The 23,912-nt window shown below is 42.0% G+C and overlaps 1 protein-coding gene across 1 annotated transcript in view; it reads left to right on the forward strand.

The window, feature by feature from the left end:
- The first annotated feature begins 376 nt into the window (after positions 1–376).
- Positions 377–23,912, forward strand: part of TAF4 (TATA-box binding protein associated factor 4) — a 35,890-nt gene continuing 12,354 nt past the window's right edge. Inside the window, exons 1-5 of the mRNA XM_066330898.1 lie at positions 377–728; positions 2,678–3,766; positions 20,728–20,894; positions 21,647–21,766; positions 23,417–23,536. Coding sequence (XP_066186995.1) covers positions 413–728; positions 2,678–3,766; positions 20,728–20,894; positions 21,647–21,766; positions 23,417–23,536 — 1,812 coding nt within the window. The 5' untranslated portion in view covers positions 377–412. The remainder of the gene's footprint in view (positions 729–2,677; positions 3,767–20,727; positions 20,895–21,646; positions 21,767–23,416; positions 23,537–23,912) is intronic.

The following is a 23,912-nucleotide window of genomic DNA, read 5'->3' on the forward strand; positions in this document are numbered from 1 at the left end:
CGCAGGGAGCAGCAGGGAAAACATGCAGCCATTTTGGGCCGAGGCAGACAAAGAGCCGCCGGCGGCCGCGGCCGCCCCCACCGCCCCGCGCGGCTCCAGAACCCCCCGCACCCGCGGCGCGGCCGCACCGAAGGGCCGCAGCCCCCGCCCGCCCGCGGCCGCCGGGGGGCCGCCGCCGCCGCCCGACTCCCAACTAAGCGTTCGCAGCCATTTGCACGGCCTTTTATAGCGCGGGCGCCGGCCAATCAGCGGCGGGCGGAATCCCTTCTCGACCGGTGATGTGCGGGCCGGGCGCTCGCGCGTGCGCGGTTGAGCGGGGGGGCCGAGTGTGAGCGGGGCGGGGGGAGGAGGGAGCCGTGAGAGGGGAGGGGGGGGAGGAGGGAGCCGCTCACAGGAACCCTCCGAAAAAAAGATGGCGGCGGGCTCGGATCTGCTGGATGAGGTTTTCCTGAACACGGAGGTGGATGAGAAGGTGGTGAGCGACCTGGTGGGCTCCCTGGAGTCCCAGCTGGCGGCCTCCGGCCACCACCACCAGCACCACAAGGCGCAGGAGCCCCTGAGGGCCGCTGGGGGGCTGCTGGGGAACCATGTTGTGAGCAGCAGCAGTAGCAGCAGCAGCCCTAGCCCCAGCCCTGGAGGAGTAGTAGTAGGAGGCAATGCTAATGCCCAAACAGAGAGCAGCAGCGGCAGCAAGATGGGACTGAGTGCCCCAGAGATCACAAAAGCAGGTAACGTGGGCAGGGGTGGGGGGCTCTGAGGGAGAGGGGCCCTCCCCTCCCCCCACTCCCCAGCTCCCGCTGCCTCCTTCCCTCACTGCTTTCCCCCCTTTTCCCTCTCTCCTCCTTCTCGTTGTGGCAGGAGCGGGAGTGCAAAGGGTGGTATCGATCATACGGGGGAGAGCCTCCCCTCATCATGCCCCCTCGGTGTGTATCCGCGCCTCTGCTCCCTCCCCTTTATTTTCCCTCCTCGCCTGTGCTTACTCGAGGGTGTTGGATCATGTGTGGGGGCAGCCGCCCCGCAGAAGGAGCCGGCTGCGCCCGCCCGTGACTCTGCCGGTCCCCTCTGCCTTTCCTGCCCTTGTTGCTGGAGTGTAAAAGGGCTCTGTTAATCTCGGGGACTGAAGGAGGCAGAGCCCACCCCCTTGGTCATGGCTGTGCCTCCCATGCCGCCTGTGATTGCTCCCCTTCCCTTTCCAGGGGTGGAGGTTATGGGGGGATTCCCTCTTGATAATGCCGCCTTAGCTGTCTGTGTAAATGCTCCTTCCCCTCCCCCTTCGCTGTTGCTGAAGTGGAAGGGGGTGTTATTAATCATGACACCTATTTCCTGTAGAGGAGGAAGCGAGGGGGGATTTCAAGGGGAGGAAGTCCCTCAAAATGCTTCCCCCCCATATCTGCCTGCCTTGATAAATCCCCCCGCACCCCCTCCCTTGTTCCAGGGGCTTGGAGGGGGCATCCAACACCTCCCATTCCTCCTCTGCCCTCAAGGGGGGGTTGTCACAACGCCGGGTCCCGGCAAGGGGGGGAATTCAGGCCACAACACCCCACCTTGCACAGCGCCTTCTCCCACCCGCCCACCCCCGGAGCTGCCTGGGAATATTCCCCTCTTCCTTTTGAGAGGCTTCTAGGGGGGCAGTGTGCAGGCTGGGACTGAGGGCTCACTACGTGGGAATGGAGGGAAGCTGTTTTTCAGGGGGATTGAAAGAAATGTCTCCCCAGAAGCTCTCTGCAATTCCTCCCCTCCCCCCTTTTTTATTTTTGATTTCGTCTCGCTGAAGTGTAAGAAGATACTACAGACCCTCTGTTATGATCGATGAAGCTCTTCTAGGAGGATCTCCTTGACCCTTATAATGTGCATCTCAGTGTCTGCCTGTCACTATTCTTTTCCCATTTCTGTCTCCTTAGGGCCAGGACCTGGACTGTGTGTGATTGTACTTGTGCTAACACCAGGCCTTATCAAGGGGCATGAGGATTATTCAGGACAAGAAACTGCATCATCTTGTCCCTTCTGAAAACCAGCTTTGCTTTTTATTTATTTATTTTTCACTATCTCTAGCTGTGGGAACTTCAGATCCGTTGGAACAAATTCTGTAATAAGGAAGAGGGGTCTTCTAGAAATCTACTCCAGGCCTTGCAGTACTTCTTATCTTGCCAGACTGATGTTTTTCTTTCCTTTCACTTTTCATATTTTGCTGTTGTTGAGCCTCCTGCTCTGACTGGCTTACTTTGTAGAAATTGACAGGATTAGAGAGTAATGTGTGCTGGCTGTAGGGAGTATGTCTTAGTAGTGTGTCTTCCATGGCCATTTTCAACCCCTTGCAGTTGCAGTCCTGTTTCTAAACTGGATGTCAGGCTCTAGAATGGGGAAGAGGTCTTAAATGATCTTCTTACTCCCTTCCCTTGGTTTGTATTAAATATGTTTTCCCTGTTTTGTCTTACTGTAGTGTCAGAAGCAGGGATGTTACAATTAATACTGAATCTGCCAGTCTTTGATGGGGTATTGGAGGCTTTAAGATAACGTCTTCCAAGCCACGTTCAGTTTGTACTCTGTCCTGTTCTCCTGGCTCCAGGCAGGCAGCTTGGGAGATGGAGAAGACCTGGTGATAAGGGAGAACGTTCTGTCTTTACTGGACTTCTCTTCTTGCTCATTCGCTCTGTTTAACCTCCCTGTTGTTTTGCAGGGGCAGGAGGAGTGCAGGGGGGTGTTATTAATCATAACACCAGGTCCCAGACTTCAGCTCTGGATGGAGCCACCACAACGAGCACCAGCACCACCACTGCAGCAGCAGGAGGATCTGAAGTCACTGCTGCTCCAGGGACCCTCAGTCAGGGCAAATCGGTGGTTATCAGCACCATGGCAACTGCCTTGTCCACCAGGAATGGCAAGCTGGGGACCACGACAGTGCAGACTTTGAATGGGAGTAACGTGGTGATGAACTCTCACCACACAGGAAGCGCGGCTTTCTCTGGGACTCCTGTGACGGCCAACCCCGCTCCTGCACCTGCCGTCGCCCCTCTTGTTAACAATGGACCTGGATCCGTGGGGAAAGGAAACGCTGTTAATGCTGTTTTGCCCTCAGCTTCTAACACTGTCATCCAGACTTCTTTCCTTAATACTGCTGTGTCCTCTGCGTCCTCGCCCTCGCCCACGGTGATCTCCTCGCAGCCGCCGCCGAGCGTTGGCACCGGGGCGCCCACGGTGACGCTGGTGAGGCCCCCCATCCACACCGCAGGACCCACGGTGGCTGCACCTGGTGCAGCCACTCAGAACGGGAGCAATACTGTGATCAATTCAACCATCAGTGTGGGGAGTTTTCCTGCTGTCGCCACGGCCACTGTGGGATCTGGAGTTTCCCTCCAGACGTCGCTTGTGAACAGCCAGTCTGGTTCCACTGTGCCAGCAGCTCCTGCCACACAGGTCATCAAATCTGAGTCTCCTAAAACTATAGTCCAGGCAGTGTCCCAACAGCAGACGCTGGCTACTGGTGGCCAGCCCAGTACTACAGGGGGTAACATGATTATTGGGCAAACTATGCAAGCTGGGCTCTCCAATGTTGCTCCCAATCCTGGTGGGATACCTCCTGCAGCCCCTGGCACCCCCACAGGAATGGCTAAAGGCACTGCCAATACAGTGGCACAAAGTCTGCCAAGGACTCCAACACCAACTACGACTGGAATCAGAGCAACTTTGACTCCTACAGTTTTAGCACCTCGTTTGCCTCAGCCACCTCAGAATCCGACTAACATTCAGAATTTTCAGTTACCGCCAGGTAAGTCAGAGAGGATTGAGGGGTTTTGTTTTGGAAGTGTATTTCTTGCAGGAAGGAAGGAATCCAAGAAAGATTCCGCGCCATTTAATTGTGAATTGTGGAAAAGGCGTGACATGGAACAATGAGAATGCTCTGGTGTTGAGTAGTAGTAGCATAGTAGCATTCCACTACTTAGTGTCTGATTTTTGGTGACCAGAAAGTCTTTTCAGCAGTAATTGAAAATAATTCTGCCTGGTATCTTTGTTCCAATGTGAGTGTAGATGAAGCTGCAAACTGCCAAAGCGTGACAATGGAACATTATCCAATGAAGTGTTGTTATTACATTAGCACAAAAGACATTTTCAATTTTCAGGTGATTTTGTCAGTAGTTTGTAACCTTCATGTGCTGCCCGGTTCCCTCCTGTCCCTGCATGCCCCCAGTACCACAGAGCTCTCATGAACTGAGAAGCAGCAGGTACAACACAAGAAAACTACCTACTTTGGTTTTAAATACTTTCAAAATCTGACTTAAAAACTCTCAGATTTGAAGCCTATGATCATCTTTTCAGTCACTGGCATTCTGATACAAAAGGCAGACTTCCTATGTCCTTACCTCACCCTGTTGTGTCTAGGGCTGCAGCTTTTGTAGTAGCTAGTCTCATGCTTAGTGCTGAGCATCTCTGGACAAGGAATCTAGTCCTGAACTCAGTGGATGAGTGAAAAGCAGGATGAGAAGCATTTATTTGCTCAGAATTGTTCTGTTGCTCCTTAAATATCCTAAATTTTGAGATTTAATGTTATATATTTGCTGTTATTTTGAGTCAGGTTTGTTGCTTGTATCCAGTTTTGTTTTTTTTTTTTTTTTTTAATTACAAATACTTGTGTGAACCTACACATTGCTTCCTGTCCTCATCATAGTAATACAAGGGCTGTATTCTTACTGCTCATTGTTTCCAGGGCAGTATGCAAAGAACAGCTAATTAAATTTTGCTGCTAACACTGAATGAAATTGGTGGTGATTTTAGTAGGTGGTCTTAGTAAAATACAAGTGGTCTTAGTAAAATACATCTCTTGGAACTCCTGACCAGCCTCAGAGCAATGCACCTGTCACATAAAGTAGATGAGGAATTATGTGCTGTGTTATTCAACACTGTGTTTTTGTGTAATATGCTGTCTGTGGTGTGTGATGCCATGTAGTTTGATGAAGTCTGTCAAACATTCTGTGTATCCAAGTACTAACTGGTATAATTATTCTTTTTTTTTTTTTTTTTTTTTTCTGTGAAAGATTATTCCATACATGAGTTATTTGAATGACGTGTTGCTAATTAAAAAAAAAAAAATAGCAGTAAAACTCAGATCTTGAAATTGAGGTGCTTGATTTGAAGCCTGTGAGTTGATAGGCTGGAAAAGCCTTATCTTTTTTTATTGACATAGTGTATCAGAGGATTGATCTAGTTTAGTCTTGTGTCATTTATACCTACGTTTTTGGTTAATACTGCATTATAAACCTGATTTTGAGGGAAAATGCTATCGTGGGGTCCAGTGGGACCTTTTTTCAGGTAGCTGATGTTTTCAGACTGCCACAACATCCTGAAATGTGTTAGACTTAGAAGCAGCATTGCCAGTCCTTAAGCAAAATTCGACCATAAATTGTTCCTTTGGAGTTCTTGATAGATCCAAGTAAAACAATACAGATTCTAAGCACTTGGATTTTTATGAAGCACTTTTTTTTCTGTCCTACACTTAAAGAAATATTTGTGACTTCAAAAGAATAAGCATGACTTAAAATAAGCAAGTATATGTGACTGGATACATAGAAATTGGAAACTGAGTTCTTGAATGGTAAGAGACTTCACACTGAAAAGGATTTTTTTTAGCGGAATTAAGTATTTTTCTTTTACATTGCTTTAGTTTGTTTTTTACACTTTGCAAAAGTAGCCAGATTTAAAAAGGCTTTGCATAAACCTTCTCTTTCAAAACACTTAAGAATTGGTGGATGCTGGACTCTTCCAAACATCTCTCAGGCACAAGGGCCAAGCACTTCTGCAAATCTGGCCACGTGCAACTGCTGTGATCTTCAGCAGTGCAGGTCCACTCATAGTGAAAGGAGAATAGGTGGCTGTGCTTTTGAAATTGTGTTTTGAATAACAGCATTATAGGCAAAGAGTTTTGGAGGCAGTTTGGTAGTGTGAAGCTGCCTCTGCAGTGCCTGGGTGCTGTGCACCTACTGCATGCATGGAATTTGCATTCACAAGTTTGTTCTGAAAAGTTAATAGTGTGTCCTGGTAAGAGTTTCTAAGACAGTGCTTGAAATCAGACACTGCACATGCAGCTTTTTACTCCAGGAATTAGAAACACTTTGAAAATTCTGGTGGAAGGTTTGACCATGACAGCACGTGGTTGACAGTTATTTTCTTATCCAGAATTACTGTTTCTAGCTCTCCTAAATACAGTTACAGTTTCACTTGTGTGGAAAGCAGAATGTAAAATGTCAGCAGGAGTTATTAAGCTGGAACTTGAAAATTAGAAACCTTTCGAGGTTTCAGATGTTTTCTTCAAAAGACCACATGGAAAATAAACTCCATCAATGGTCTTTAAAATATATTACTATCAGAATAATGCTTTGTATCGCATCAAGGCAAAATTGTGCAGCAAACCTTGACTGACCAGACTGGAGATATCTGAAGAGCCATAATTGCTGTGACCTTAGTGGATTTTGGTGTATTTCTTCTCCAAAGAATTGACCTATTGGAGAGTATCTGTGAATTAATGATGGTTTTCCACTTCTGACATCTTTGAGGAGAAGAACTGTTGTCCTTAGTCTTTTCTTCAGGAGCCTCCTGTGTTTGTAACTTTGTGCTCCAGTTTGACAGATTTGGGTAATGATGGTCCCAAAATAACCTTATTTATACCCTCTTAGAAAAGACACGGAAATACTGTGAGATGATTTTGTAAGGGAGTGGGAACACAAATGTATACAACACGGCATTAAGGACGCAACGCTACTGAAACTGACTGGAAATAAATTTCACAAAGCTTGTTTTTTTCTGAGTACTTCAGTAATGAGAAAGGTCCTGTGTATAATAATATGGTGAGAGGTAGAAAATCAGTGAATTTGTTAAAGCAGTAAGTCCGTGTTCCACTGTTAGAGGTGCTCAGAAAAGTCTGCAGAAAAGTCTAACTGGGATTATGTGCTAACATTTCTCTTTTGCATTGCAAGAGTCTGTAAAGTGTTTAGAGGTCATTGCTGACACGGGGTAGAATCATCTTGTAAATTGGCAAAACTTGGGCACTTTAAAATAATTTTTGAAAACCCCATCTTACCCAGCAGTGCTCTGGTACAAAACCAGCACGTGTGAGTTTATGCTTACTTAGCACTACTGTCAGCTTGGGGTTCAAAGATCTGGTTTCTCTTCTTGCAGGTTTGTGTTGTTACTCTCTTCTGCTTTATCTTTATGTACAAACATCTCATAGTACGTTTTTAAGGTGTCTACTTAGAGAAAGGAGCAGATTGGTGAGTGCTGTAGGTATGCAGTGAGAATAACATAGAGAAGGTGGACAGTTTTCTCTGCTAGTTTAGGTGAGATTGAAATCTAGAAACTTTCACTTCCCTCTGTCCCTCTCTTTTCTTTTACCTTCTGAGTGACTGTTAGTGGTCATGAAAATTTGGTGGCTTGATCACAAAGACTGGCATTTTCCTGATTAAACACGATTTGGTGACATGTAGTCCTGTTTGAAGATAGCAGATAGGTTGTCTTCGTTGTTTGGGGTTTTTTTATTCTTACAGTCATGACCAGTTTTTCCACTAGCAGTGGTGCAGTTCTGCAGCTGTTGTAGAAGAGAATTGTTTTGCCTTGTATCTAAAAATAAAACTTCTTTATTACTTTCCCAAAACTCAGTTGGATCTGCCAGTAGCTGATGAGAGGATGAGACTACAAATTTCTTCGTTGCTTTCTTTCTGGAGACCTTTTCTGTGGTGAGGACAGGATGGGCCTTTCATAGACTAAGAAACTGCTGGGGTCCCTTTAACAGGGTTCCAGAGTTCTGAACTCTAGCAGTGGTTAAAACATACCACTGATGCTTTCCAGAAGCAAAGGATACCTGAAAGAGCATCAATGCTGTACATCTGCACATCCTGGAAGATGTTCTACATGAATATGCACACTCAAGGTTTTCTTCATGGCCTTAAAGGCTCAAAACTTCATTTGGTGTTAAATTGGAACTTTTTTTTGTAGAAACTGATTGGTTTTTCGCTTGTGTTTGCTATCCAAGAAGGGTTCTAACTCAGGCCATTGTTATGGTGGCTTTAGGATGGGAGGACTACCTGAACACATAATTTAGAGCGTGGGTTTGGGTCCTTTTGATTTGAGCAGTTGTACTTTTGGGAGCTGGAGTAACAGGAAAATAACTTCTGCAGAAGTAATTCTGTTTCCTTCGGTCGGGAGTTGGGGTAGTTGGTGGTTGGGCAAAGGAGAGTGTATAAAAATGGAGGAAGGTGGCAACTGGGAAGAATCAAATCAAGCAGTTTGTGTTGCTTTTTCACACTGAGTGCCTCATTCTTTGGGTTGCTTTGTACTTGAAACATGTACCCCAGAAGTGCCCAGAGGAGCTAGGATGTAGATAGATGAGGCAATCATCAGAATTCCATAGTATGAGGAATACAGAAAGGAACAGAAGAAATACTATGAAGTAGTGGAATGTGGTTGTTTCTATTTCTCACTGACTAGTAAGCGAGTTCAAACATATCCTCATTATAGTTTCCCTGTATGTTGCATGTGCTGCCAATATTATGCCTGTTAACTGTGTTGGCATGGCTCGATTTTGTTAAAAATAATGTCTGCAGTGCACCGTGACAATGGGGGTTTCTTAGAGTACTTACAGTATGTTTTACTTTCAATGCATTTTACAAAACTTAATCCTTGCAACCTGCCTGTGTGGTTGGTAAATAAAGTAGTATGAACTCTGCTTTAGAGCTGGGAGAAAGAGCAAGTTGGAGAAGTTCTGACTTGCCCAAGGCCATGCAGGAATCGATATTTTGCCAGGATTAGAGCTTGGGAGTCCTATACTTAGCATGTAAAGCACTATCTGTCTTTCTGGGAGATAACCGTGGATCTCTTCTGCAGAACTCTTCTGGGTGAGGGGTGGATTTTTATGTTCAAATCATGCATCAGCAAAAGGAACATTCTGCTTTATTTGGAATCTGCTACATCAGATCTGCCATATGTCACCAGACTGAAAGTTGTGTTTGTTCGCATTGCAACTTCCATGACTGAGGGACTCCTGCTTGCTTGGCTTTGTACCCCAAAGAACCTGAGGCTCAGAGAGCTGTGCAATAGGGGAGTTTGCTTCTGGTAAAAAGAGTAGCTTGATCTTGTGCAAATATGATAAGACTGTGTCGTTAAGTGATGGAATCTAATGGGACTATAATTGTGATTCTGTTAAGCTATGAAAGCTATTAACTCTGATTACATATTGTTCAGTTCTGTTATGAAAAATGCTGTTCCCAACAGCCTTTGAAAGTGCGTGTATGGATATGTCTGTATGATCATCAAATTGTCATCTTCTGGGGGTTTTGGGCATCAGTAAGCTTGTGATGAAGGTTATTGGTCAATAATCAGAAGTGATTTATTTCTTTTGAGGTGTTTTGCACTCTGCAAGAAGTTACCTGTTTTCCACCTTTGGAAATGTAAGCAGGTTGCTTGTAAAACCTCCTTGGTTTGAGGACAACAAATTTGAATGTTGCCCAGGACTTGAATCCCTTAGTAACAGAGGATGCTGCAGCCCAGTTAGCAAACTGGGGTGAAAATGCATCAGGTTGGGCCGCTGATAAGAGACAAATTATATCACAAACTCTTAAAGTGAAGTATTGTGGTGTATGAGAACCCTTACTGTTTTCTGTCTTCCCTGTCTTGGGAAATCACATGTAAATACAGTTCTAAAAAATTTTATGGAGTAGTGCTAGAACACAGTTGAAAATACTGATATTTAGATTATCTGGGCTCTGATGTTTGGAAAGGTTGCTTTATGTAAAAACTGTGATCAGTACTGAGTCTGCTCAGAAAAAACTGGACATAGAAGTCACTTAGCACATTAAACGTTTCTTGTTATTATGTGCATTTTTTTTGTCAGAAATGTTCAAAATCAGCAATTTTACCTTAAAATAGCTACTCTTGTCAGGATTATTTTTTGTGTTGAAACTTTATGAATGTTTGTAACTCCACTAATCTGTCTGAATCTTTTCCTTGAATATGTTGCCATTGCTTTATGTAAGAAAAAAAAGGCTTTTGCCAGTTGGAAGACTGTTAGCAAGTTTAGCTTTGTTGGGCACGTTATTTCTTGTGGAAGAAGATTTGGAGAGCTAGTGGCATGAAGATAAGAATTTTGAAAATACAGTTTCTCATACTGAAGAGAAACATATACTGAATACTGAAGAGAAACACATATAGAGAGAGAGGAGGTTTTAGTCCTGGTTAATAGACAGTTATTTCAGGTGTATTATGAACCTTAAAGCTCTGTGTGAAGGAAGGCCAAACTCTAGGGAGAGTGTTGCTCACAGGTGACAAAGGGCTTTTTCTTTGCACAGCCACAGGTCTATTCCTCTGTGCAAATAATTATATCAGCCCTCTTGCATCTGCTTCCTTATAAGAAAAGCAAAATTGCTGATACAGCCTGGTCTGTGTACAGGTTGTAATTAAACAGCTGTAAAGATTGTTCTGTGGTCATCTGTATTTCAGATTAGAGGAGGCTTCTTTTTTTTCTTTTCTTTTTTTTTTTTTTTCTTTTTTTCTCCATGGACGCATGAATAGAGTTTTTTGGTTGTTTTAAACCTTCTAGGACAGTTTTACCTCAGCTTATTCTGGAAATTTTTATGCCAGTTCTAATCTGTGGGAATTTCCTCTCAGAAATGCTGGTTGTCTTCTGGAGGTGCAGGTGTCTCACTGAGAGACACCTTTTAACATAAAATATAAAAATTGTCCTTGAGGTCTTATTTATGACTTAAAGAATTTTTAAAAATATATAGAATATTTTTTGTGAGAACAAAACATTGATTATTGTCACTGTATAATGTGTAGATTATCAGTAATCAAGAAAAAGGTGAGAATTATAAGGAATTGATACACCTGCAGTGAGATCTGTTCAGCGCCTCAGTAGAGCTGTCTCAAGGTGTTGTACAAATGTAGCTGATCTTTGGGTCTGCAACTGTTGTCAGACTCAAAATAACATTTTAAAAGGACGGGTTTCAGTACTTAGATAACCAATAATCAGAAAGTTGCACTTTGAATGCCAGAGGTTGATGCTCAGCAAAATGTGTAAATGTGTTATAAAATAGCTTAAACAGGGATGGTGCTTTTACCTTGTATCTGTACAGAATTTAGTGCAATCCAGTTTGGATACCAAGCTCTTTCTGTGGGATTTTGAAAGATGTGAATGATTGAATAATGAATAATTGATGAAAATTAGGTAACTTTTTGCTGTAGTAGATCTCTGTTTATAAATTTGAATTGTAACTTATGAATGCTATGTATCTTAATTTGGAAAAAAAAAAAGCCTTCCTAAAATGTATTTTTCAGTAACACATACCCAGTATCTAGACAAGGAATAACATAAAACTCACAGCAGTGTGTAATATTATTTTACATGACTGACATGACTGTCCTAAGATTTGTATTGAATTGAGTAAGCCTCTCTTGTAAAAATGGTCTAACTTATGATTATAACTTGATTAATACATGCTTCTGAGAGTAGCTGAACTGTTAAAAGCTATCACAGTGCTTTTGTGCAGAATAAAGCACGTGCTGGATAGACTGTGCTGACAACCAGTGCAGTTGAAAAACGTGGACTCCAGATATCAGAGTATAAACAAAACCCAAGCAATGAGGTGTGGTGCTATGCTCGAGTCTTTCTGAGAGGGTTTGGAGGGCAGCAGGGCTATACTAAGTTGTCTGCACACCTTCCTTCAGTTTATTCATCAAATATTTCTCTAAGGGAGGGTTTGATTTAGAACCTCTCTCCAAATGTAACAGCATCAGGTGCTTTCAGCCTGAGCGGTGGTGTGGTGAGTGGGACCAGTTGTGCTCACGTAGGTCAGAAGTGCCAGCCCCAAGGAGCAGCACTGAGGAATTGCAGCACCTGTGGCAAAAGAGTCCATGGAGGGGACCACAAGGGTGTTTGTGGAGAGATCAGTGTGGGAGAAGAGATCTGGAGCAGGGAGGCTGACAGTGACTAAACCATGTGGAAGTTAAGACAACCATGAGGAGTTATTAGACATACGTGCAGTCATGTTTGCAGTAGTATTAAAGGTGGATTGGCAGAAGATACAAGTGTTCATGCACTGAGCTTCACTTAGTTCCTTTCTTTCTTCCTTTTTTACCAGTGTATCATTTTATTTTCTTTCCTTCCTTGTCCTCCATGGGGGAGGGGGGGGAAAGGCACTAATTATTTATAAGTGTTAGTCATACCCAGTCATTAAGCTTAGTCATTACTCAGGACTGTGCATTTGATGGTTAGTAAAAATCAAAACGAAACCTGATTTTGTTGAAAAGCTTTCTGAATTGAAGCTTATAGGTGTGAAAATAATTCTGTTTCTGTGTTCAGACTAACTGCAGAAGCAGAGCTGCTTAATAAATGTTGCTATCAGCCAAATGGCATGTAATATCATGTCCCCGTTGATGGTTTGTATTGAACTTGCAGGCGTAGTGTTTGGCATATTCTCAAGGCAGAAGAATTCTGTATGGGCAGTGAGAGAGGCATGAACTCACAGAGGAGGATGTGGAGGGAATGTTTGTGCTGAGGCTGCCCTGGGGAGCTGTCAGTCGGCGGAATTGTCCAGCTCCCGGTGAAAAAGGTGGCATCAGCTAAAATTACAAAGAGTGCGTACCTTGAGAAGGGCATTCACAGTGGGGACAGATTAAAGAAAGGTGTTCTTTATGGCTTCTCATGGACTTAGTTGTTTTAGGCTGTTGCATTCTGAAGGAAGAAAACATTGATTTAAAGCATTACTCCTCATTAAGTATTTCTGCACAGGCTGTGGTGATAAATGCAAAGTAACTCGGCCATTCCCGTTTCTTCAGGTGCTTGAGCTGCACTAATGTTGACACACTTTGGTACAAAAAACTGTCACAAATGAGGACAGGTTGAGTTTTAAAACCTCCTATTTAAAATAGCAGATGTAAAGAATTAGTGACACTTTATTTTGTGTCTTCCTTTCTCAACCCCAAATCTGATTTTGGTATAATTGCTTTGTTGTTTGATCTAAGTATATTGAAATTAATGGCAGAACCACATCTGAATTGCTTGGAGATCAATAATTAAAGCAATTGGTTTAGCTCTTGATAGTGCTTTTCTTAGCTGTTTCGACATCAGACAGATTTGTGAGATGATTGGGTTGCAATTTGAAAGAGCACTCGGGTGTTTCAGCTTCGTATGCTTGACTAGAAAGGAATGTTAACACACTTTCAAGGAATACAGCTTTCCAGAGAAGTGAAAATAGTTGACAAAATCACGTTGTTGTTGAAGCATTTGTCAATTGCTGCTATATAAAATGATGTATTTCTCAGAACAATTCTTATACACCTCTTCAAATGAGCAGGTAAGATTTTTTACATATGGGATCACTCTTAGATGCTGTGTCTTTTTGGCATTCTAACATGACATTATTCCTCTAACTATATTCTTAAAAGGTTTGTGAATCAATACTTTACAAATGATTCACTTCTTTACCTTTTAGGCAGTACAGTTCAGTTGTGTTGTTTGAAACTGAACTCTTGTATAGTAAGTTTAAGCAAAAGCTTTTAAAGTGAAATTGAGTTTTTTTGTCTGTTGACACTTTTGTAAGAAAAAACAAGCACTTTTTCATAATGTGGATTTTTGTACTTGGTCTGTACAAAATGCACTTTCTGTGCACTGCAGTGAGGATTCTCGAAGATATTTGCAAAGGTATCTTTCACCTGTGTTTACAACAATCATAAATCAGGTGTTGAAGAATTAATGTTTCTGAGACCCTAATGGCTGGTTGGAATCTGTGTGTGCAGGTTGGATAGAGCAGTGGTAGCCAACAGTGGAGTGCTGTAGTTGTGTGTTGTATCTTAACTTTTTAGGCACTGTGTCTGGGTAGAATTCTCCTTTACTCCAGAGTGACATGAGTTGAAAAGGAAATGGAATTTGCTTTTGTAGTTCATGTCTAAAACTCTGTGCTATGCCAGTCTTCAGTGCCTGTCGGGAGAAACTCCAAGTATTTTGTATTAGAGATGCTCTGAAGCAACACATGACAGTCATGCCATGTTTCTTTCATGGTGTGTTGTTGGTCGCCTTTAGTGCAGCAGGTCCCTTTCATTGAGCACAGTGTGTCCTGTGTGCTCACACAGCTGTGTGCAGAACCCTCACAGCCTTGGGGTGCCCATTACTCTGGAGCAAGGCATGAGGATTTGGTGCAGGTTGCTCCAGTGTGCTGGACAGCTCTGTCACAGGCTGGCAGTTCTGTGGAGTCTGCAGCTCAGCAGGGAACCTATCTACTAGTGCCTGGTGTTTGTGCAGCCTGACCTCGTCGTGCCAGTGCAGGGCAGCCACTTCTGCAGCAGCTGCAGCCTCACATGGTCGTGGGGTCATTTTGAGCTGTTGGGTTTGCTGATACCTCCTGATTCCTGCACTGTGAGGACTTCTCCTTAGGCACTGTGCTTATCCTTGTGGAGCTAAGGCATCTTTATAGAAATTACAAAACAACCACGTTTTGTAAGCTCAGATTGCTGATAAAGTCAAAGACTTTGGCAAGAAAGTTCAAGTAGAATTTTTTCTGAACTTAAGCACCTAAACTTAAGAGTGGTGCACATTTCTTCTCTGGTGGAAGTAGTGAGTCTTCAATAACATCTAATCCACACCTTTTAGCAGTTACAGTTCTGTGCTACTCGTCTTGATTTGTAATCCCTGTTTCTCATGAGTTGGTGTATGAGTTGGTCCTTCATAAGCTGCTACTTATCTGGTTTGTTACAGAGGCTGCTCTTTAATTTGTGTAAATATTTCTAAGTCTGCTAGAAATTATCTAGTGTTAGGGAATATCTCCTTAATGACCCAGATTTTCACGGAGCTGCAGTGGACTAGCAGACTTCAATAGGTTCTTTCTGCTTTCCTTGGGCTTTCATTCCTGTAGAGTGGCAGTTTTTCCAGGTGGATCAGTTACTGGAAGAGGAGGAATGGTGGATTGTTGGACAGCACTGATATCAGTACCAGGTTATCTTTCCTGCAGCAAGGGACCCTGTCACATATACTTATTCTGAAAGCTCTTCTTGTATCTTGTATTGGCAGCTTTTTCTCCAGCTCTCTCCTTGGTGTTCCAGCATTTTGTATTGGAAAAATTGTAGAAACTTTATTGTTTTATAAGGGTTTTGTCAATCAGTTACAGAGCATGAGCTCAGCCCCTTTGCTTTAGATGGTTTTTGTGGTGTGTGTGATAACTTGCATAACCTTACACACACATTCACTTTCTCTTTCCTTGCAACAGAATCTCTTCTGACAATACCAAAAGGATTCTCTCATAAAGCTTTCTCCTGCTAATATGGCACAGCCCACTTAGGATTACTGTCAGATTTTTCTGCCATGTCAAATGTTTGCAGCATCTTGCCACAAATGAGTGTGTGCTCAAGAGCTTCAGGCCCAAAGGGCTTTGACGTGAAGATAAACTCTTAGTGAACTTCCCTGGCAAATCTAGTTAGGATTTGAAGATTTGTCAGATGCCAGTGCACTGTATGATCAATAACCTCCTTTTCTAGAGGTGTTTGTAGGGACTTTGGTTTTCTGCACCAGAAACATCAGTCCTCTGGTTATTCTTTCAGGCTTGGGCATTCTTTCTGACCACCAACATGTGTATCTATTGATTCTTTGCTGCCTAACAGTTCTCCCTGACCCAAATTGTTTTTTCCTGGGAAATCTGTTTTTTTACTTTAAGAACATAATTTCCTCAGGAGACTAGGAAAGGATATTCACCATGCACTTTCAAGATCAGACATCCATTAATTCTTCTGTTATTTCTCAGAAAAAAACAGCTTGTTAAAAGTCTAGATTCTTAGTAATGGTTCTGACTTGATCTGGATTAACCATGAACTACATTGTGGGTAACAAGCAATATCTGTAAGCTTGAACTTCTGTTCTGTTGAGTGTCTGCATCAGAAAAAGAGATGATGTCCCTTGGGATCAGATAGAGTCATGTGTGGGGTTTGTGTTTCACAGATGAGAGTTTTGTCCTTGCACACTGTTAGGCACGGTGAGAAGCACAGGCACACCTTGCTGTGTCCTCCTGTTAAGTGCTTGCTAAAGTCTAGCTCCTATAAATATTATTAATCAAGATTTACCAGTAAAAACTGGTAACAAAACAGGAAACCATTTTAGTTTGGTTTATTTTTTGGTTGTAGGGGTTTCTCTAGGAAGGAAGTTGTCTTTGGAATTACATAGATAATCAGAGTGGTCTGCAAGGGCTACAAAATATTTTATTACTTTTCCTTATCATTATATGTAATTTTTTTCTTTAGTCTTTGTTAAGCCAAGCCATGTTTCAAAGAGAGAGAGAAGCATTAGAAAACAAGTCTGGTTTGTGTTTTTCTGATATGTTCAGTGGCCAGAACTCCTCACTTTTTATTCCAGTAAATGATTTTACACATTTTATTAATTGAAAAAATACTAACAAAGAAAAGAACCCCCAAACACAACACTTTATAAATCGAAATGTCATTAGCAAATGAATTACAAATAAGCAAGAGGCAAAGATGACCTTGCAGGATCATGCAGCTAATGGTGGCATTTTCCATCCCAAACAGTCTTATAAACAGGATTGATCTGGGAAGGTCTTCACAGCAAGAACATGTGAGGTGACCATTGTACTGGTCAGGAACACAAGTCTTTTTGGCATCAGGAACAGCCAACTGAGCTTTTTTAATCCTTCATTTGGAGCCATGATGAATTGTTTAATTCAAACTAAAATATGAACCTCTTTCAGGATTCTCTTAAGCATCTAACTTCTAACAAAAATGGTAATTAATTTTAATTTTAATTAGATTTTAATGAGAGACTTGGGAAGAATTCTTGAATGTTTGCATTTTGAATAGTGAATATGATTTTAGAGTACATGTGATCAGACTTTCTAGGAAAAAGAAGGCGGAAAGATACTTAAAATGGCCAAGTTTTGTTGTCATCTTTTTCTAATTGAATGTTTCCAGTGATGTTTATTAGCTGTTTGATCTCAAATAGTAATTAATCCATTAATCCAGGAACAAAAACCTGGTTGATAAAACAGAAAGATGTTTTCCATCTTTAAATATGTTGCTGGATTTAATTGAAACAGTGAGATAAGTTATACAATTCTAGCTGTCTTCTAGTACCTGGTAATCAGGTCTGACCTGGTTCATTCAACATTTGCAGCCTTATGCACTGGAGTTTGAGGTTATGGTACTTACCTGCATTTAAATATTTAACATGTAAGTTTTGGAAAGAAATTTCTTTCTTTACACATGTGGTTGTCAGTTCTTCCTCTTCTTCACTGTCACAAATTGTTAACTGAGATTCATGGATGGATGGAGGGAGGGAGGGAGTGTTACAGTCCCACAGTGATTTTGTTAAGAAGTAGGAGATAAATGAGACTTTGTTTTTAATTCATCATAGAGTTATCTCCAATGACTCTTCTGAACTTCACTGAAAATCCACTTAATGCCAGCTTGGGTATAGTTTTGGGTTAGTGAGTTCCTTTTTTAGCTTGTTGGCTTGGAAAAGAGTTTGTAGTTGGACTGAGGGGAGAGAAGCTCAGAGAGCAGCTCCATCTCCCTTTTTAAAGAATTCCCATCAAGCTGGAGGGGTGTTTTGTGTTCAGTCAAAACTTCCTTGCCTGCACAACATAGTACTTGAGAATTCCTACACAGAAATTTCAAATTCATCACATTCTGAATTTTTACCTTTTCCAAAGTCACCCAAACACCAACAAGCCAAGATTCGAAGCAGGTAAAATGTCTCATATCATCTTACTGTGATTAAAGTTCATGCAAGACTAGTCAGATGGTAGTAATTGGCTTTATGTTTGTATGTAGCCCTTGTACACAGGAACTTATCAGTGGTAGAGGCTGACTTAATGACATGGTAGAAACTATATAAATTAAAAATAACTGTGTATCAAACTTGAGTGGGAAAGAACTATGTAAATAGTGACAGATATAAATGTGGCTTTGTATGAGTTACTTTTTTATGGTGACTTCAATACTTGAAAGAAATACTTCAGACTTCCCTTAGTTAGAAATCTAACAGGGTAGTGCTTAGAGTCAGGGTTTGAATCACAAATGATTGTTTTGTCTGTCTGCTGCCAAAAATTGAACTTTCTTGATATGTTTTCTAAAGCTCCCATTAATATGCTTTTCAACTGTCTGTTGGAGCAGTTGTGTTATGTTAATGTGTAGGCATGTTCTAATTTTGCATGTAGCTCAGGGAGAATACTTCATTGTTCAGATGTTGTGCTTGCACTTCAGGGGTATTGAACCTTCACTTTGTGGTTATTTCCCCTCTTTTCTCTCTCATTCATATTTTGGGGAGCAAAGCAGTAAGTTGACAGTGCTGGTGTGTGGTGCAGACACATTGCTGAGCCTGATGGGTGTCAAGCTGGAGACAGCAGCAGGTATCACAGAGCTCTTGGTCACTGCCTGATGCCATAAAAGTCTCATCTGCAGAGGAGTTGCTTTGACTTGGTGCTTTCAAATAACTTCAGGCGCTTTTGCACTGTGAAAGAAGTTTAATTAAACACACCCCCCCTGTCCAAAACTAGGCTTAGTATTTCTAATGTTGCTTCTGTAAGGAAAAAAATATATAGCTCTTTGAAGAATTTGGATGGCACATTAACATTATGGTATCTTAGGGAACCCCTAAACTGGTGAATTTTGGGAAAGTGTTTGTTATGGAGTGTCAGTATAGTTCTGTGGCATTTAAGGACTTATGAAAGCTCGGTCATAGGCAGTTGCATGGGGCCTTTTAAGTTGCTAGAAACTAAATAGTACTCACCAAGCCTTAATATTTGCTGTTGACTTGAAAATAGCTCCTCTAATCAGATTTGCACTGTACTGACGATTTCAGTTATAATAATATTGAAGATTTCCATCAGCTTCAGCTGATTCTTATGAAGAATGACAAAAATGAGCAGTGCTTGTCCATTTCCCAAGATCTTATGTTTGTACATTGAAGAGGATGCCAGGTTCTGTCGGTGCAGGAGTGAGGTTGATGTAGTAGCAGGTCATTCTCTAGTCTTTAAAATGTTCAGTTTCTCTGTCTTTTGTCAGTAGCCTCCTCTCCTCAGTGTTATGCTGATGGTGAGAAAGTAGTGATGGTTGCAGTGAGCAGCCCACAGGATCAAGCTCCATGTTCACTCTTAAGGTCTTTTAGTTCTCCTAAGATGTGATGGAGGTGGTGGTCATGTGTGCCTTTGCTGTTTTAAAGGAAATACTTCTCCCTACGTAAGTTACAGGAGAAGAGATCTTACTTTTTGGAATGGCATGGAAAATAGTTTCTTGAACCTGACAGCTAAACAAAGAGTATTTACTTCTACAGTCTGCAAGATAATAAGTTTTTCCCTTTTCTACAGAAAAACACTGAGGATATTTGTTTCTAGATATAACACTGGTCCGTAGCACTTTGTGGGTCTCACCTTAACACATTTAAATAAGTTGTGATGGAAGGTCACATTTGGATGTCAACTCTGTGTGACTCTTCATTAAAAGAGAGTTAATGTAGAAAATGTAAGGAAAAAATTAGGGGCAAGTCAACTAAGACTTTTCTTTTGAAGTCAGTTTTGTAGAAATCAGTATATGAATTTTTGCAGTTTACTTATAAAACTGTCCAAGAAAACTGTTTAAGGCGTCGTCTGTAAACATTTCAGCACTTGACCAGAACAGAAAAGCAAATAAAAGCTTGATTCTTTTGAAGTAGTCATGCTCTGAGATGCAATAGACCACATCTCCAGATATTGTTGGGGAGCGTGTATGGGCTTTTGATTCACTGAACAACACTTGAGGAAAACTTTGTGATTTCACTAGTGCCTCTTGATTTTCATGGCGAAGGTTCTTCCTGTAGTTGCTCAGAAAAGCCAGCTAATTCTGGGTGTCCAGTTTGTTTCCTTAGGTGGCTTTTTCAGTAGTGATGAGGTCCTGAGGCTCCAGGGACTGAGTGAGGCATGCTGAATGAAGGAGCTCTTGGCAGACAGTTCATGTTGTCCGGATCCTGTTTGTGCCTTCAAGGAAGAGAGAATCACATCTGAAAACCTGCCTGTTAAAATCTGGTTCCCTACAGCTACCCAGTGGGGTTAAGTGTATTGATCTGAGTGACTGAGCAGGGAATGACTTCCTCATTTCCCTCTCTGTTTTATTTTTCATTTGGGGTGTAACATGGCACAGTGCAGTCTGTTGCTGATGCACATGAGAGAGATTATGATTTTATAACCACTTTCATTACTAAATTGGTTATGGGAAATTAATTTAGAACCTAGACAATTGTGTTGCTGTTGATAGTGAAGCGTAGGTTTGATTATTTTTCTTCCCCTCTCAAAGACAAACGAACAGGAATCTTGCCTAATGACAGGATTTTCTACTATATGTAGTGTTTCATAAGACAAATTTCTTAGTAAAGAACAGGTAGGCTTTTTATAGGATTACTCATTTTAACTTCCAGTCACATGGAATTTTTGTGGTTGGGGCAGATACAACTTGCTGTGTTCTGCTGCACACCATACTGAGTCTTTAGATGGAGTATTTCTGAAATTAAGCTATTCTAGACAAAATGCCATGATGCAGCTGTGTACTTTGCTTTTATTCTAAACCTCTTTTGTTAGCTGCCTGGTCCTTCAGCAATACATTAATTCCATATGTACCCAACGTGGATTAAAAAAAAAAACAACAAACCACCAAACAGAAAAATATGTTCTTTGATATTTGCAAAGGATGTGTGTTCCTTGACCACTCTCTGTTTTGCAGGCATGGTCCTGGTGCGCAGTGAGAACGGGCAGCTGCTGATGATCCCCCAGCAAGCCCTGGCACAGATGCAGGCACAGGCACATGCCCAGTCTCAGCCTCAGAACACTCTGACTCCTCGTCCTGCTACACCTACCAGTGCACCCCCCGTGCAGATATCCACAGTGCAGGTCAGTCCAGCAACTTCTGCTGCTAAAAACTGCTTTGTTCCCTGCAAAGAGTACGCTGGAAAGTCAGGTGTGATATTTAGTGATTTGAGGAAACCATAGATCTAACTGGGATATGCAGACTTTTTTAGATTCATAGAATCTCAGAATTGTTTGTGTTGGAAAGGTGTTGGAAGGGGCCTTAAAGCTCATCCCATTCCTGATGTGGGCAGGGACGTCTTCCGCTAGACCAGATTGCTTCAAGCCCCATCCCAGTGTGGCCTGAAACGCTTCCAGGAATGGGGAGTCTACACCTCTCTGGGCAACCTGTGCTGGGGCCTCATCACCCTCAGAGCCAAGAATTTCTTCCAAATATCTAATTAAATCTACTTTCCACAAGGCATAGGCATTGCATTTTGTTCCTAATTCTGTTACAGCTTGGCTGTTACTCATCAAAAATATTTTTACATATCTGAATCTCATTAAGTTAAAAACTTTGATATAAAGAAGACCATGTATGGTAAATGTGTACAACTCTTCTCCCCAGAATAAATACAGGATTAAAAGAAAAAAAATCGGTATGGATATATGTACACCGAGATTTTGACAGTTACATTAAGTTCAAGACTTAGTGAAAATCCTTCTCAGAGTTTCCTAGGGGTTCAGATGCATTCTTTGATATTTGTAATAATGCAGAATCAGAGCGCTAGATAAAGCAGATGGTATTTAACTGTAGTCACTGATGAGTTTGTGATTTTTTTTTTCCTCTTCCCCAGGCTCCAGGAACACCCATTATTGCACGACAGGTGACACCAACTACCATCATCAAGCAAGTGTCTCAGGCTCAAACCACAGTGCAACCCACGACAACGCTACAGCGTCCCCCGGTTGTGCAAGTGAGTGTGTAGGGGAGTAACCTGTGCCTGAGACTGCCAGGCACACAGGAAAGGCAGAAGTTGCTCAGTGCAGGGAAGGAATGCCTTCTGGATTAGCCTTTCCAAAACATCTGCAGGTCTCTGTGTGTATTTTGGATGTACAGGTATAATTTTTTGTATGTATATTGTTATTTCATAGGACACCTATACATATCTCTATTTAAAGGTATTGTGTTTGTAGTTTGTACAGTCACAGAGCTGACTAAAATACAATACCTTTATGCTTTCTGCTTAAGGGAAATTACAGGAATTCCCTTTGGATTTGGGGCTGTGATGTGATTCCTGTGATGGATCTGCAGTCCTCTGAATTCTGCAGCAAAATTTACAATTGCGAAGATGACTGCACTGGCAGCCTTCTTTTTACATGAGTCTCTGCTTTGGCCTGTGTCCTTCTGGAGACTGATAACTCACAGAGAGACTGATGTCAGTCTGGGCTGGCCTATGTTCATTTTGGGCTTGCTTGGAAATTTGTTTTGAGATGTCGAGAGTTTATAAAACAGATGCAGGAGTGTGAAATTCTCCACATGGCGTCCAGGCAGCAGTGATACAATATGATTGCTGTCGCCTAATCTGTCTCATTGTGCTTTCTTCATCCTTTGAGTAGACAGGATTAGAGAGTTTTAATTTAAAACATGCAGGTTTTGCTATGCATCCAGTTAACCTTTTTCCCCTCAGAGAGCCTTTCCCTATGCCAGTGATCTTTCTAGATCTAAGAGTTAATTTACCTAACTGAGTCTCCTTAATTTGCACTGCTGTTATACAGGACTAAAAAAAAAACCCAATCCCACCATCATTCCATCTGCATATTTTGTGCTGTAATGAGCACACCATGGACTTCATTTATCCTGATTAAAAAAAAAAAAAAAAAGAGTCAAATGAAATCCTTGTCTCCCTTAGTTTCTCCCAAAATACCAATAAAGTTAGCTTTGGCAGCAGGGGAGCCTCTTGTCCATCTTTATATAAAGAGCAAGTTTACAAATGATTTGTGAACATTCTGAGTGTCAGTTGTAGCTTGGTTGGAATTTGTTTCTCAGACTGGGTTGTTGTTAATAATTAGACTGTTGGAAGCCCATGAATGGGCTGTGTATGTGAGACAGTCTTGCTTGCAGTGGTGATTCTTTGGAGCTGATATTGCTACTTCAAATTACCAATTTGTCTACAAAACTAGAAAAATGTTTTGTCCCATTGTTCATCACAAAGACCTCCGTAAGACCCAAGCTTTTGTGTCAGTTGTGCCTTTTTAGAAATTCCTCCCTTTGAAGTGGCATTTAGTGAAACACGCAAAAAGATAAATTGAATTCACAGGAATTCAGCACTTGTTTTAGCTGAGTTTTGAAACGCCCCTGGCCGAAATTGTGTTTATGATGCTCTATTCAGTGACCAAAAATCGCGCAATTTTTCATCAACTTTCGGAATTTCCGTTTCGAATGTTTTTAGTGCCATCTGGTGGCCATTTACTTCCACTGCACCCGACCGCACATGAGCAACTTATTTACAGCGGCTCTAAAAGGTGCTCTACTGCCCTGGGGCTCATTCTCTGTTTGGTGGCTCAGGAAAACAGGCTCTTGGTGCCTTCCGAGGATAATAATCTTGTGTTTGTATTCTCTGCAGCCTCAGATTGTTCTGGGTGGTACTGCACAAACAACCACGTTGGGGACAGCGACAGCTGTACAAACTGGAACTCCTCAGAGAACAGTGCAAGGGACAACGGCCACCTCCACTGCTGCCACAGTAAGATCCTGACAAATGTAACATCTCTTTTTGTCCACTCACACGTGCATGATGTGCATATATGCACACATGTGTAAACACAGATGGGAGTGGAGATTAGTAAAGATGCAGGAATTCTGTGAGCTGTTGACCTTGAAAAGGTAAACTTCAATAGAACTGTATCATTTACAAGGTGTGGGTACAGGTCACTTAAATTTTGATAGGTGTCAAAGGGTTTTTGTTTCTGTGACACTATTAAAGCACTCATTTGAAAATAGATGTATATTATGGAACACTGAATTGTTCAGCACTGTAAAGGAGAATCAGAATAAGAAGGGATAAGCAGTTGGCACTGATTGATTCAAGCTACATGTTTTCAGGATTGCAAACCAGGGAG

This window comes from Sylvia atricapilla, chromosome 16, assembly GCF_009819655.1.
Source record: "Sylvia atricapilla isolate bSylAtr1 chromosome 16, bSylAtr1.pri, whole genome shotgun sequence".
In the NCBI taxonomy this organism is placed as follows: Eukaryota; Metazoa; Chordata; class Aves; order Passeriformes; family Sylviidae; genus Sylvia; species Sylvia atricapilla.